General features: G+C 39.9%; 1 protein-coding gene across 1 annotated transcript in view; it reads left to right on the top strand.

The window, feature by feature from the left end:
- Nucleotides 1-16,299, top strand: part of LOC130912125 (interleukin-17 receptor E) — a 29,104-nt gene that overhangs the window by 833 nt on the left and 11,972 nt on the right. The window contains exons 2-8 of the mRNA XM_057829978.1: nt 9,256-9,271; nt 9,348-9,437; nt 10,346-10,434; nt 10,518-10,610; nt 10,687-10,789; nt 15,661-15,809; nt 15,888-15,956. Coding sequence (XP_057685961.1) covers nt 9,256-9,271; nt 9,348-9,437; nt 10,346-10,434; nt 10,518-10,610; nt 10,687-10,789; nt 15,661-15,809; nt 15,888-15,956 — 609 coding nt within the window. The remainder of the gene's footprint in view (nt 1-9,255; nt 9,272-9,347; nt 9,438-10,345; nt 10,435-10,517; nt 10,611-10,686; nt 10,790-15,660; nt 15,810-15,887; nt 15,957-16,299) is intronic.

Genomic DNA, 16,299 nt, shown 5'->3' with positions numbered 1-16,299 from the left:
CAAACGATTACATTTTTTAATCGAGTTAATCACAGCTTAGAAATTAATCGTAATTAATCGCAATTCAAACCATCTCTAAAATATGCCCTATTTTTCAGTAAATTATTGTTGGAATGGAAAAATAAGACACAAGACGGATATATACATACAACATACTGTACATAAGTACTGTATTTGTTTATTATAACAATAAATCCACAAATGGCATTAACATTATTAACATTCTTTCTATTAAAGGGATCCACAGATAGAAAGACTTGTAGTCCTTAAAAGATAAATGTTATAGTTACAAGCAGGGGCGGACTGGGACTAAAAAGCAGCCCTGGACTTTGACTCAGCCCAGCCCACAAGAATTGCTATACGAAGGGAAACACAGACCCCCTAGGGGGGTCCGGGGGCATGCCCTCGCGGGGATAATTTTTTTTTTTTTTTTTTTACATTATATTGTAAAATGCATCAATTTCGTGCACTTTGAGAGAAAATGAAGAAAATGTGTCTAGACTGTCACTGACTTGGGGCGCTCAAAGTACTGCAAGGCTGAACTGTGGCCTATACTACGAACCGAGTTCAACCTCCCCAGAAGTAATCCAGTTTACCATCGGGTAACCGGAGTTGACAAAACCTGGTTGTCTAGTTTGTGGTCAATCGGTGCTACGACGCTGATTATGAGGTTGATTAGTCGAACCTGTGTCAACCCAGTCAGAGTTACTGCGCGTTCACATAAAAGGGGGCGGTGACCAGAGTCAAACACTACTTGTGACGATGCCACGGGCACCTTACTTCACGGAGGAGGAATGCGCGATGATCATGCGGAATTATGAGGAATTAAAATCCACCCTCACCGCGAAATCCAACACCGCTTCGGCGAGTAGAGCACAACGGGTCTGTTGACAGCGAATTTACAGATCGTGTGATTTGTGAATGCGTCAATATGCCAGTTTACTTATGTCCATGAAAAGAAATAAAGCCTGCTGTCAGGAAAATAAAATAAGATTTGGTACATTAACAGTAAGAAATAATGGTCACGCATCACCTCACGAAACAGGATGATTGCATGTTTAGTCCCCTTGACTGTACGAATACGTATGTTCTTTTTTTTAGTTTGGGCCTAAAAAATCCAGCCCGACCCGACCCGAGTCCGATCAATAAACTTGATTTGCAGGCCCGAGCCCAACAACCCCCCCCAAAAAAATTATGTTATATTTGTGAGGACTCAGGAGAAGAAGTAAATGAGGGGATGCCATGCATTGTTGCGTAAATAAAAGCCCGTCTTTTGTAACGATTTTTCACAGTTAAACAAGACTGTAAGATGAATATTCAATAAACATTTATATCTTTTATATTTGTGCGTCTGTCCTATCAGTGGATTTGACATTTAATTTAATCTCGAGTTGGCAGAAAAAAACGCAAGTTTTCTCAATGTTTAAATAGTCTACATATTTCAATGATTATTATAAATGCATCAATTTGAAGCGTTTCCATACCCCACTCCGAATCGCACGGCATAGAGTGTTCTTGCAGATATTCAGCATCACCGATGGAATACATATATTGTCCCTGGCGAAAGAGCGCACGGACAGGCACACACAATTTGCGCGGTTGTGAGGGCCTGACTCGGCGGGTTACATTAGTGACGTCTGCCTAGATCAGTTGGCACAGGTAAAGAATTCCCTCAGCTGAAAATCTATATCTTTCATGGAGAACATCTTCCGGGTACGCCAGCGGATTCTGGCGGTCCCGAAATACCCGTGCCCTCCGGAGAGAGCCCCTCACAATCCGCGCGCCAATGTCGTATGGGTCGTCCAAGTACGCTGTCATTGTCAGGAGGACACGTCCGCGGAAGAGTGCTGTTTAAATAGAGCGTGGTAAATTGGAATCCTGATGTTAAGCAAGATCTAACTCTGACACGACCAGGTTTGGCGTGTGGCGTGTGTTGCCATGGCAACACTTCTCGGTTCCAACATATCCACCTTTCGTAGTCTCGCATAGCCGCGAACTTACGTCGCACGTGATAAAGTTACTCTCGAAGTTACCCTGCTAAGCCAGAAAACCGGCTTCGTAGTATAGGCCACTGGAGTTGGATTCATTTTCTGTACTAGCTCTATGATCAACCTGAATAAACAAATGAAAGAATTTATTTTTCAAAGCAAGTTTTATGTATCCAGTTGATTATAATATATCTCTGTCTATAAAATGACTTCATTGTTTATGCCATAATTCAGTGGTCTCCAAACTATTACACATAGGGCCGCAGCGGGCGAAGGATTTCATTCCAACAAAACAAGACAACACCTATCCACCAATCTGGTGTCTTACAAGTGTAATCTTTTGATTGCAGTCAGGTGCTGTTTGTTTTAGCAGAAACTTCTTTGGTTAAACTGTCGGTACTCGATCGGTTGAAACAAAAACCAGGCCCCACAGCGGCCCTTGAGGACCGGTTTAGAGACCCCTGCCATAATTAATCTTGCCATACAAATAATAAATTTCAATGAAAATACAATAAACATTTCAATACAAATCCTGTATACATAACCTTCATTGGAAAGTATTAACCAGAAAACAAAACGATATATAAATGATTAATTATATAACATCAATTTAACTACCTAAACTTTAAAGTAAAACCATTCATTTTATTAATATTTTGTTATATTTCTTCTGAATTAATATTGCTGCTGCGTGTGCATACGTTGTTTTACAGCTAAAATATTTTTCTTAGGAGAGTGATAGTAGGACTGGCATACTGTAACTTGACACAATTGCAAACGGGTACATGGGCTAGCTGGCACTAATCCTTTAATTGTCATTTATTTAACTTTAAATGTAGCTACCTGGTGGATAACAACTGCCAGTATACCGAGCGAGTAACCCTCTTCATCCCTACTTACTTTCCCTGCGTTTGTCTGGGGAACTTCCATATCATTACCCACCTCCTTCTTCTTTTCTCTCTCCCTGCACCGGTTGCACATCAGCGTCAGAGCGGCTGCCGCTCCCACACTCACCATCGCCGGGGGCTGGGCTGTTGACTTGTTACCCGACGTGGCCGTTGCAGCTTGCGAAAATATTTGTCAACTTGTGACATTTTAATGCTTCGCTCTCCAGTTTCTTTAAGTTTTTCTCCCTAACCTTCTCAGCGCCACCCTTCTCTTTTCTTTTTTTGCCACCACCATCCATATTGACGCTCGTCGCTATTTTGCTTCCACAAGGAACCAATGAAGGCTACTCTGTCTGTGCTTTCTGTGCCAGGCACATTGCTGCCCCCTGTCGGATTGGATGCAAACTGTAGTTAATCAGAGGATGGGGGGATAAAAACAGTGATGTATAATGAATGGCTGCCGCCGGCCGTCCAGGGCACCGGCCGTTCTGTGATCCTCCAGAACCCACAGATTACCAGTCCGCCCCTGGTTACAAGTTGTAGTAATTCTATATTAATTCTCTTAATGTTTTTGTTTTAATAAAATTTGTAAAATGTTCAATCAAAAGTAGAGTTAATATAATAACAATAAGAATAAAAATAACAATAATAAGAATACAGTGACCAAAGTCTGAGTAAGTTTAATGTGTATTTTACACAGCTATTTTGATTGGGAATGCCAGTTCACTTTGCATTGTTGTTTAAAAAGTGCATGGGACACGAAAAAGCCTGATTATTTCATAATACACGCGGTATTTTATGCTCCTGAATGATATGGACTACTTGGATGTGTGTGGAAGCGATCGCTATATTTATTTAGTTTTTTGAATCCTGCGCCATGAAAATGAGTGACTTCCGGCTTCGGTCTTGCATTGAGGAGGAGGGCGCTGTGACGTGTACGGTAGAAGACGTCCTCTTCACTATACAGCGTACTGTTGTGTATGAGGACGAAGGTTTCAGCTGATTTTGCGGATTAATATGTTTATTTTTCGCATCACGCCAGCCAAACGGCTGTAGAAAAATCATTCTGTATGAGGGAGATGCATATGCGCCTTTTTGGAGTTTCAAAAGGTTCCCATTCACCGTGGATATTTACTGTGGGACCATTGGACTTACGAGGAAGTGAGTAAACATCTTGTTTTGTATTATGTCAAATACGAATACAGCGATTACAAAGTAAACACTACAAACTTTCTTTTAATAAAGGATTACTTACGTTTGATCATTGATAGGCATGTAAAAAGCTCTCCTCATGCACATTAGCAGCACAACAACTGCAGCCACCCTCCTCCGGGGAACGAACTGTAAATTGCTCTCCGCTGGGCGGTTTGCCGATCCGCGAAGACAATCGACAACCCAGTCGTCATGTCAATAAATCCAGGCTAGTTATGTGTGATTTTCCGCTTCGAAGACTTTGAAACATCACTCGGTTCGGGTTAGCATGTCGGCTAGCTGTCACGCCTTTTGGTTTGTTTACATTCTCCGAAGCCGGGGAAGGGAAATGACATATGTCCGATTTAGGTGTCATAAAATATCGTTCGTGAGGTGCGACAGTATAGGTGAAGTCGACAGTTTTGACATTTATGGAGTAATTTTGCCATGTCGTCCTGAATAAATGCATTTTTATTATTTCATATTCCATTTAGCACAAGACTGTTATTTGTCATGACCATGCCATTTATTTATAATTTGGGGAAAATACTTGGATAAAAAGAATATCCTGTAAAAATATTGACGTAAAGAGACAGAAACAATGACATTTTGCATCTCTCTTCGCTTTTTCTTCTTTGTGAATAGTTACCCCTCGACGGGCTGACTGGTCCTTCTCAAGCCATTTAAATAGCTATTGGGGAAAAATACTTGGATAAAAAGAATATCCTGTAAAACTATTGGAGTAGAGAGACTGAAACAATAACATTTTGCGGCTCTCTTCGTCGCGTTTTCCTCGTTCTGAATAATTCCCCCTCAATGGGCTGAATAGTAAAACCGATGAGCCCAGTCTACCGCTGACGTCATCAACCTGTTGGGGACGCTAAAGCCCTATGATGGTAGGCGTGGCTAACCGGCAGATTAAAAGACTAATTTCTCGTCATCTGCACTTTGCTAAATTGTTGTATATAGTCGAATCGTCTCAAAATATGATTCTAATTCACATAATTCACAAACTTTTTTTCTCCTGTCGTATGCTCTTTAACTGTGTGAGAATAGGGCCTCATTACTACAGACTGAAGTGCTTTTGTTTTTGTGAACATTACGTTTTCTGAGAGATAGGAATATTATTTTGGTTGTGCTTTCACTAAATGATACTTATGTTTATTGTGAAGGAGTTGCCGAAGCTTATGCCAATAAACGGCACGGTCCAATGAACGCCTGTGCCCACTCGCCTTTATAACATATATATATCTCCGTACATATCTTACCCAAAACACAAAAAGAGACACATAATTGCCACTAAAAGAAAGTAAACTTACAGAAATATGTGTGGAGCACAAATAGCATGATTCAACAGCATAAACGTCTCACAACTACTAATTCTCCCACTATTAGAAGGAATAACATTAGTATGGAACGGCGCTGCCCCCAAGCGGCTGGTGGCATTCTCTTCACTCTGAATGTACATAAATGGCGTCATTGTAATCTGTTTGAGGCAATGCGTGAGCAGGTCGTTCTGTGCATGCGTTAATTGCGTCAAATATTTTAACGTGATTCATTTAAAAAATTAATTACCGCCTGTTAACGTGATAAATTTGACAGCCCTGAAAATTGCATTTAAATATTTTGTTTTAGATCAGTGGTTCTTAACCTTACTAATGGTACCGAACCCCACAAGTTTCACATGTGAATTAACCGAACCCTTTGGAATTAGATAATAAAGCTTTTTTTTCCCTCAAATTAAAAAATGATATATCCAAGCTAGCAATCTAATAATTTAGCAAATTCCCCTTTCAAAATTCTTCTCATATTGACAGCATGTTTTATAAACAGGTCAAAATTTGGGACCACAGTGCCCATTGGTCTGTTGTATTCCCTCATCCCAAGTGTGAGTCAATCTTCCACTGAGCAAACCAGTTCCTCCACCCATCAGATCGAGGACTAGCGGTTAAAAGAAACTGATCAAGCCTGTAAATTGGAAGCAAACCAGTTCAAAACCTGGTCTAAAAGCCACCTTGCCTAGATTTAATCAGCGTATGAAGATAGGGCTCTGGGTCTCTTTACCCCACCCTTAGACTTACTCACCGAACCTCTGGGGTTCGATCGAACCCAGGTTAAGAGCCACCGTTTTAGATAAATATATGCATTTTAAAAATAAAGTTGATGATACAATGTGATAAACTGAGCTATTTTGGTTTTGATTTCTCTTTGTTCTGTAAAATTGGTTTCAGTAGCGTAAATATACTATATAGTATAAAAAGTACTGTGTATATATATATATATATATATATGGCTTGAAGTTCCGCTCTGAGACCCTAAATCTGGCCAAAGTTCAAAATTGTCCTATATGTATGCGTGATACATCATTGGAAAGCTTAAAATCTCCATTTTCTGGAGGAAGAAAAATTTTGAACAGGAGGGCATTGAAAAAAAAAAAAATAAACAGCAAAACCCTAACTGGAGGTGAGGGCAACAGAGAGCATAATTTAAGACGCAGCGATTTTAACGAGATATTATCGCGTACTTACCTCTTTTCCGATCCAAAAACTCCATGTAGCATGTATGACCAAGTGTGAAGACACAGCTGTGAATGGCTGCAGCTGGATTTTTGGGGGATTTCATCATGGGTGAAACATGGTAATATAACAAGGGTCGCGATGCAGAAATCGCAGACATCAAGGAGTGGTTGAGATTTTCATTTTCATATATCTACCCTCTTAAACTTTTATTTATTTTTCATTTTTTCTTTGTTTGGATTGATTATTTATCATCTAAAATATCGGGGGAAATGCGATAGTAACAAAAACAATTAAGCAAAAGTTATGAGGTAGATATCTGACTTATTTACAGACATTTTTTTCATTGTGACCTAATTTGTTTAAAAGTTTAAAATATGTGAGTGAATAATTTTTTAAAGTCATTTTTTAAAAAAGAAATCAATTAATGATTCTAAGCTAATAATGACAGGTATTTCGAATAATAAATATAATTACCTTCTTTTTATGGCTGGATTGAAACAAAAGCGGTTGCTCAACGTCTGTAAATGGGGGTGTCCAGGGTAAAACGGACAAATTGAAAATAGTTCGGGGGCTTAATGCGCAATGAATCTGCTATGGCAGCATATAGACATATTGTTCTATCAAACACAACAGTTCTTTTGGGTTAAAATACAGCAATTTATTTTGAAGAAGGGTGCGAGAGCAGAAAGTGCTTTTTCGGACTCGTCTGTGTTTTTCGTGGGGGTGTGTGCGTGTGTGTGTGCAATATTGCCTGGCACAGCCAGACTGTTCTCCCTGTATTTTTCAAACACTTTGAGAATAGTTTGGAACCCGCCTCCTTAATGGCCACTCGAGCCGAACGAAATCATCCGTACAAATCAGTTTCGATTATTTGCATGACGTGTTCTTAACAAGCAACGTCACCCTTGCGCGTCGGAAGTCGTCTCCACAACAATACAGAAGGCGAACGGGAGAGCCAAGAATATGTTCCAATCCGCGGTGAAATCAGTTTTAAATGACCAAAAACACATCAACACAAGTCATTGACAACAGTCTGTCTTGCGCTAGCCATGTTAATCAAACTTCTCCGTTCTTCGCTCGCGCCGCGCTAGAGTTGTCGCTTTACCAACATCACGTCTGCCCGTCGCTGATTGGTCCACTCCACTGTCTGCTTGCTGTGGTTTGCTCAGCCCTGGGAATTTAATCCGCGGGAAGGTCGCCAGACTCAATCGCTGGAACAGCGGTGAGTCTGGAGTTCCAGGCTATGTGCAATATCCTTGTACCTCTGGAATATTTTGTTTCTTGTAGCACATATCTCATTCACTGCATTATAAAGTTATGGACATCAAATCTACTTCAACTGGGAAGGCTGGCATTAAGTGATCATGTTTCACTGCTATTAACGGCGATAGACGTCCAATCCAATTTGACTGGGGTTTTGCCACCCTCCCAGTCCAAATGAATTGGATGTTAATGGCAGCCTATGAGTTAATTAAAATAAAATAAATACGTTTTAAAAAACAGATTTATTTTTACCTGATAACCATCTTCCTAAAATGATGTGATTTGTGCCCGATTTACGAACATGTGATCGGATCGGGGACATTCACCAGATGACTTGAATAGCTCTGTTTGGGAAGAATTTGACTCACTATGACCACATTGTATTCATTATAAATGTCCCGATCTGATCACGTGATCGAAAATTGGGCACATCATGCCTTTGTAAGAGGATTGGAATCGCGTAAAAAAAGGGTCAGGTTTTATGTTTTCCATAAAACTTCACGCTCCTACAGCGTCTCACCCACTCTCATGCTAAGCATGAGCGACCAAACTGATTTTCTTGGTCACCAGTGCGGCTGGCGTTTGGTACTTAAAGTTAATGATGAATGAAAGGTTTTTTGCTTTAATCTGGGCAGACACACCTCAGTAGCTCAAAAACGGGTGACTCGGACTCTGACTCGGGTACAAAAATATGCAATTTGGACATCACTAGTATTCATATAATACCGTTTTAATCCCGTTTAAAGTGGTGTTCCTGTGAATGATAAATATTGCTGTATATAAAAGGGATCCAGGAAGCCACATCTCTGCACAATTGCTGCTTTTATTAAGAAAAACAAAAGTTTGCATAAAAAAAACAAAAAACAATAACACGTCCTGCGATGGGACGATTGTACATGTGCACAATGCGATGGCAATATTCAAATGATATATTGTGCAGCCCTAATCCCTAGTTTTGATTTTTTTTTTTGTTTCTATATATACTCTTTTATGTTTGAGTTGTGTTTATATGCGGCACTTAATGTGCAGCAAGGGTTTGTATTGAACTAAAAAAAAAAAAAAGTTTGAATATTAGAAACTAGGGCTTGGCAATAAGGAAATAAACATGTACAAGATGGAGATATGCATGAAAAGTAAAGAAACCTGGAGAAATGTGTCCCTTTCCAGATAACATTACTGATTCTTTGAAATGTACATCTTCAATAATAAGTGATTGACAGTGGCATTTTAACATTCAAAGTTGGTAATAATAAATAGATAGATATATAAAAAATAGAGAAAATATAATAAATTCACTTTACAGTGCTATGTATCAATAAAAAATACAAAGCCGTTGTTGAATGACACAATTTCCAAAAATCTAATGCATTTTTTTCTGGTTTCTGTCTTCTTCCAACTTGACTGAAGAGGTCCCAGACAAAGGGTCAGTCATGTTTTCTCTAATTCTGTTTATATATTTCTGGTGAATTTTTGAATGATGAATTGTTGTTTGGGTGCAGTTCCCATGACAGATGGCTGTCCAGTGAAGATGAGTCCTCATCAATGGAACAGCAACTGCATCACGGTCCGTGTGTGGATCAAAGATGAAGGTAGAATGAAGCTGAAAAGTCGAAGAGGCTTATGCAGCAGCCGATGACACGATTCCGGCATTCTTTCAGCCTTCTTGTAGGCTGGTGATGATGAGTTGAATCGTATGAGTAAAACATGTTTGTCAGGTTTGATTCTACCTCTTTTCATTCTTCACTAACCTAGCGGTTGAACAGGAGTACATTTTACCACACACACACACCAATGCTAACTATATCACGACACTATGCTGATCTTCTCATATAAATTACTGTATCTGTTGTAAATCATGTGTAATATACCTAATCTTCGACTTTCAGCCTGTTTGGTGCCTTCATTTTCTTATCATACATTGTGACTTTGCTGGCAAGTTTGTCTTGTTAACCTTGTATACAAGCACGGAATTCACTGTACAGCTGCTTCAGACACTAAAAACAAGTACTAGTCCCAGTAAAATAAAAAATTAAAAGATGTAGAAACTCCGTCTTTTGCATAGATTGTTTGTATTCTAAAAAACTTCATACATCTTTGAAACTGAATAAGTAAATATGCATCCATACATTGGGGGGTCTCAGATATGGTCTGATGTGCCCAATAATTAATTCATCTGTTGACAATTTTATCCATTAATCACTAAGTCAAATGAAAGAAATCTTAGAAAAAAAAACAACAACAACAGAGCTTTGTTTCAAATTACCATTACCAAAACTGAACAATGATAAATTGATTATGATTTATTTACTTGTTTGCGCTGTAAAATCTTTTCGAAAATTGTTAAAAATGTGACTTAGCGTACTCATTTCCAGCGTGAAAGCGTGTTCCCAAATGTCTTAATTAAAAGATGGTCATCTTTTACAGCAGATTAACGATTTAAAAAAATAAATAAATAAATAAAAAGTTGCAACTGTAATGATGCATCTCTTCTTTCCAGACTTGAATCAAGCTCCGACTATTGGTATCGAGTCAGCAAGAAGAGAAATTGTCCAGCCCGTAATAAAACACAAGAAGACAAAGAAAAAAGTTTGAGTTCTAAGCTTTTTTGGGAAAGTCTCTGTGGTCATACAATGGTCATCATTGTTGTCATTTCTATTTGGTCTCTGCAGTGGCATGTGAAGAAGAACACTAATGAAATCCGAGTGTGGTGTCATGACAGCTCTGAACAGCATCGGCCACGTGTCAACAACACAGAAACTTTGGTTATATTCTCTTTTTGGAGAACTGTTGGCGTTTCAGACCGACACGGCTGACTTTGTTTTTTTTTTCTTCCTTTAGTGGGAGCTGGTTTTCGACTGCGTGGACGCCGAGCTGTGGCGTCCCGTCACTGTGGACTACAACGCCAGGTCGCAACGCTGTAGCGTCACTTCCATCCATCCGGGTAAGGCGTTTCGGAAAATGATCATGTTTCAATGCAGTTGACAGCAATAGACATCAAATCCATTTGAACTAGGAGGGCTTGCACTGATCACTTAGCCAATGTTAAGAATGTGATGCTCAACAACCTGAACCTTTATCAATATATGGTCACGAACTAGAACAAGTTGACTACCCACAGTAGGGAACACAACATAATTTTCAACATTGCTCCAGTGAAGAATGAATAAAAGAATAATGAATAAAAATAATTTCCAATGATGCCTTCTATATATTGGTCATATGACTTGAATCATTTGAATTAATTATTATTATTATTATTATTTTATTTATTTATTAAACTCCTAATCTGATAATCGATCATTTTCACATTATGAATTTAACTATCCACTGCATATTACCACAGTACAACAATCACCGTTAGACAAAACACAAATGGTCAAGGACCGTTCCGAGTCAACTGTTTTCCCTACTTAAATTATGACAAAACGTCTTTTACCTTTAATTTTGTGGTGTAATTACAGTTCCAGTTGACTCGTCCGCAGTCGCTTGTTTACCTCCTCCTCGTCTGGGTCCCATCAAACAAGCCAAAAAAAAATCACGCTGGACCACAAAATTGAAGGAATCTGACCTTTCAGCCAAATTGCCGGAATCACGCCAGCCGAACTGCCGGAACTGCACTAGCGCAATTCCAACAACCCGGGCAGGCGGAACTCAGACAACCTGGCCAAAAGGGCAAACTCCGCTCATTCACCTTAGTCTTAACCCCTTGTACGGGCTCCATTTTGAAAGATGGAAAAACTCTCCGAAACCCAAGTTGACGATTTATTACGAGTCGACAGCAATCATACAGCACAGAGGGACCCAGACGAGGATCCAGGGTCACCATATCACAAATCAACAAAAGATTCCCGAGAAAAAGGTCCACGATTAGTTAAACACTGTCTTTTAAAGGCTCTCGTGAGGCTGGTTGTGGTGCGGAAGAAGGGTGTGTTTGGGCGTTGTTTAGGACTATTGTCTGTTGTGGATTGGACAGGAGGATTCAGGCGTTACTGTTGTCAGGGCAACGAGAGATGAGGATTTTGCTACCTCAGCGCCACGTAAGTGCTGAGTGTTTACTTCTCGGTCGTGGGTTCCTCCGTATTAGATGTTCCTTATGGCAAGACAAAATGTCCTGCCATTTGTTCTGGACTGTCTGGAAGAACTGATTGCGGGATTTGGTGGTGCAGGCATGGGCTTGTCGCCTATCACCTCGTTTTCAGTGTCAATCTTGCTCTGCTGCATGACGTGTGCCTTGGGCTTCTGTGATCAGAAGGCGTCCTGTATCTTTCTGTCCATATCTGCACATTGTCTTGGCGCTGCAAGTTCTAATCATTTCAAGTCCAACTTTTCATAATGTCAAATATATTCTGCTGTTTTTCTTAAACTATGATATCAATGCTATTTATCTTATATTGGGTGTGTTAGAGTAATGCAAACAGTCAAACAGTCAAGGCGAGAAAAGATGCTCTTCCCTGATTGATTATATTTAAAGCAGAAATGTGAAGTAAGGTTGGCCACCCATGTTTTTGAATAATATCAATGGCTAAACAATTATAAGCATATTTTCGTTTTTTTTTTTTTTTTAACGCAACCCTTCCAGATTCTTTGTTTAACCCATAGCAACGCCCTTGACAACGAAAATGCTTTTCTTCGGAAATCTTCGGAAATTACGTCACACTGAGAAGTGCGAGGGAAATCCACCATAGAACAGTATTGTTTGTTGCATTGCTTCTCGGTAAGATGCCACGGCGGTGTGTGGCGAAGTTTTGTTCTCACTCAAACGAAAAATTGTATGAGTGGCCAAAGGATAGCAGGGCACATAAATGGACATCTTTCGTTCGCACAAAGCGAATGAATTTCACGCCATCATCGAGTAGTGTTCTCTGCTACAAACACTTCGAAGATGCCTGCTTCCCTAACCGGTCTGCTTATGATCAAAGATTTGCCAAAAAGTAAGTGTGATTTTTGGATAGATGATTGATGACTTTGTCAAAGCAGAGCTGCAAACTGTTGTGGAATGAACAGTAGAAGCTAGCGACGTTAGCCAAATGCTAACTCGTGGCAATCCCCGATCGTAGTTGTTGTTGCGTTCGCTAGGTTAAGCGTGTTTAAATTGTGCCTCATCTACGATCTTGTCCGAAAGGGTTAATCCACTGTCAATCGGGAAAGGGGTGTGGATGTGCATATAGACCCTACCCACGTGACGTCACAACTCCGCTCTCCTGAATGGTACCGCCCAATTGTCCGTCAAAACATAGTGTTAACCTGTTACGGCTACGTACATTCCTCCTATTTACGGCGTGTTTTTCTGCTCCTTAACAATAATAATCAAAATGGTGAAGGCGTGTGTGGCTGTTGGTTGCACTAACAGAGAAGATGGAAGGAGAGACTTGAAGTTTTACCGTATTCCGAGGGATCCAAAGAGGAGAGCGAAATGGACGGCTGCAATTCGACGTGAAAACTGGGCACCAAAAAATCACCACAGACTATGTAGTAGTCATTTTATATCCGGTAAGATGCATTTAAGATATACTTAGAGGGTTTTGGGCTGACAAATAACCACAATTAAGATCATTGCTAGGCTAATCGCCGACAACATACACGTATGTATGTAGTGAGAGTGCTATCGCTAAACCATATAAACATTAAAAGCCTTAACTCCATTGACAAACGACATGAAATACATTAGACTTGACAGTGGATGTTAGCAATAACAAAAGATTTTGAATTGAAAATTTCGTAACTCACCTTTCCAAGCACAAGATAGATTCCTGCCGAATTTTCGTGGACGAGGAACTGTTTCACCCAACCAGCAACGAAGTATTTATAAGCCTCCAAGCTCTTGAAGTTTTTCAAATTTTCGTGAGAATAGGCTGATTTTGTGTGGACAAGATAATATCAGCGTAGCAGATGTCAGGCAGACACGGCGAAGACAGTGGGTCGAAAAACATCGATTTGGGCATCAAATATGGATCTGGCGACTGTATAGAACGAAGTTTTTCCACATAACGCCTTTTATGCAACACATCCAGTGAGTTTACGGCATCAGAAAGCACCGGGTCTTCCATGAAATGCATTTTAAATTCCTCAATCAATTGAAACCAATGCTAATACAGAGACAAAATGACGGACAAGTGGGCGGAACCATACAGCGAGCACGTGGTTTTATGACGTCGGTGGGTAGGGTCTTTATAAGCGGGTCGGCGTCGTGGTAATTCACGGTCACGTTGCCGTAAGAGACACACACCGCCGGTGAGTTTGTGCACATTTATTTGTATTTGTATTATGTATTTCCACCTTCATGCTTCAAGCATTGCATTGCATTTGTACGGTTCGGCGTTTCTTTCATGGTGATCGCTTGATAGCCTTCTAGTTTGTGTTTTACGAGAGCCACTGACAGGTGACGACCAAGCGTGTTGGTTTTAATGTCTCTCAGCGAATCAGTGAGCGCACAGGTCACGCAGTGAATCATGGGAAATGTAGTCTCGGGACAACACTAAAGTGGTGCTTTGTAATCTGTTCGGTTGTGTGAAAAAACTGCATTTCCTCAAGCCATTAGACGCCACTTCCTGCCGAGAGCCCCAAGCTGTGTTCATACTGTTAGCTCCATGTGTTAATGAAGAAACAAAGTTGTAAGCACGTCGTGTGTTCGATACCTTTGTCAACAAAAAGCTCATAACAAGACACTATGCACGATCCGTTTAAGAGACGCTGGGACTGGAGAGCTGTGAGTAGTAGGAGGCGAGAGGAAGATGAGCAAGAAGCAAAACTTTGCGGTCGAATGTGGCGGCCGTCCGCTATTATTTTGTTTTCTTATTGTTGCCACAATAAAGTGGAGAAAGCCATCAACAACTCATCTCCTTCTTTCCCCCCAAAGTTTTTATATTATTATTTTATATGCTCGAGAGCTGCCTGATCTGCCAAAATGAACATGAAGTCTGATTGTTATTTTTTTAAACAATGTCATCAGATAGACAAAAACATAGAATTATGTGCAAATGCCTGCATCTTCATATCATGAAAATAATAACAGCCTACATCTTACCAATCTTGTAATCTCGATGGGTCTTGTCTCCATTCCATGTCAGGTAGTCTAGGCACATTGTTTGCATCCTGATTAGCGTCTGGCTAAAACATGTTAGGTCCAACATGAAATTCCAACCTCCTCTTCTTCCTCCAACTCTTCAAAAACTTGGATGTCCTTCCTTGCGCTCGATCTATTGCTTATATCGCTGTTTGAATCATTGCTTGAAGGGCTTTGTATGGCGGCCGTATTTATGGAGCGCTGCCATCGCTGTTCTCGGTGTGACATATCACTTCCGGGTTCGTCCCCTTTCAGGCTCGAACTTCGGAAACGCGATTATTTTGTCAAATATACAACATATAAATTATTTTTTCATGCTTTATTTGTTGGACAATGTTTAATTACTTTAATTGTGACCCTATTTGGCATGTTATGAAATTACTTCACATTTCTGCTTTAAGGGTGTTGGAGTAATAGAAACAGCAAAAAGTAAATACGAGAAAAGATACTATTCCCTTCACAGTGCATAATGGACTTTTGCTAAAAACCTGGTCGCGTGACTTCCGCACAATTTCATACAGTCGTAACATTTTTCTGTTGACTTGAGCTCGATTTTAACTCCACAGAAACTATTCCATGCATGTCAAAGGGCTTCTTCCTTGTCGAAGGCAATCATTTACTGTGCTCACTCAGTAAATGATTGTGTGAGTGTGCAGATAAAAAAAATTGCCCCAAAGTATTTCTGGCCACATCACGTCTCTTTTTTTCTTCTGTTTTATTTAATTATATTAATTTTTATCTTTTTTAAGATGCTGTGCCCAGCTTCTCTTTGTCTGTGGATCAGGCATCCAAATCTATCAATGTCACCGTCGAGTCTGACAAAAAAGTGCATGCCAGGTGGTGCTACAAGCGGACTGCACACCACTGTGTACAAGGCTCGCATTCCAACCTCACCACAGTAAGGGCGTGTGGAAAACTTTTGAGGACTAAATTGTAAATTTTTCTTTATCATTATTATTATTATTTTTTTTTTTAGATTGATCCAGCTCAATCACGCTCTGCTCTCCTCAACATCCCATACGTGCTTCCTTGTGTCTGTGTTCAAGTACGTTCATTTTCAATTTAATGTCATGTCATTGAATGAACACGTGTAGCATCTACATGTGCGCATGCATTGTCAGTCTTTACAAAGGGTCTTTATAAAGATGTTTGAAAATCACTGGTTGTAAAAGATGAAACGCAAATGTGTCGTCTTGCACTTAAAAGTCAGAGCTAACAGCAAAGGTGTTGGTTTGCATAGGGACAGTAGGGACAAAACACTACCAACTTTTCAGGATGATCAAATTGTTCCCGCCAAGTTTTAAGCAATCTTATTTGCATTATATAATGAATTCAGTTTCTGAATATAGGTCATTTAGATTGTCTTTCCATATGTTGTATGGATAAAA

The sequence above is a fragment of the Corythoichthys intestinalis genome, chromosome 2 (assembly GCF_030265065.1).
Source record: "Corythoichthys intestinalis isolate RoL2023-P3 chromosome 2, ASM3026506v1, whole genome shotgun sequence".
Classification (NCBI taxonomy): domain Eukaryota; kingdom Metazoa; phylum Chordata; class Actinopteri; order Syngnathiformes; family Syngnathidae; genus Corythoichthys; species Corythoichthys intestinalis.
The sequence above is the reverse complement of the archived record's forward strand: the minus strand, read 5'-3'. Positions and strand labels throughout refer to the sequence as shown.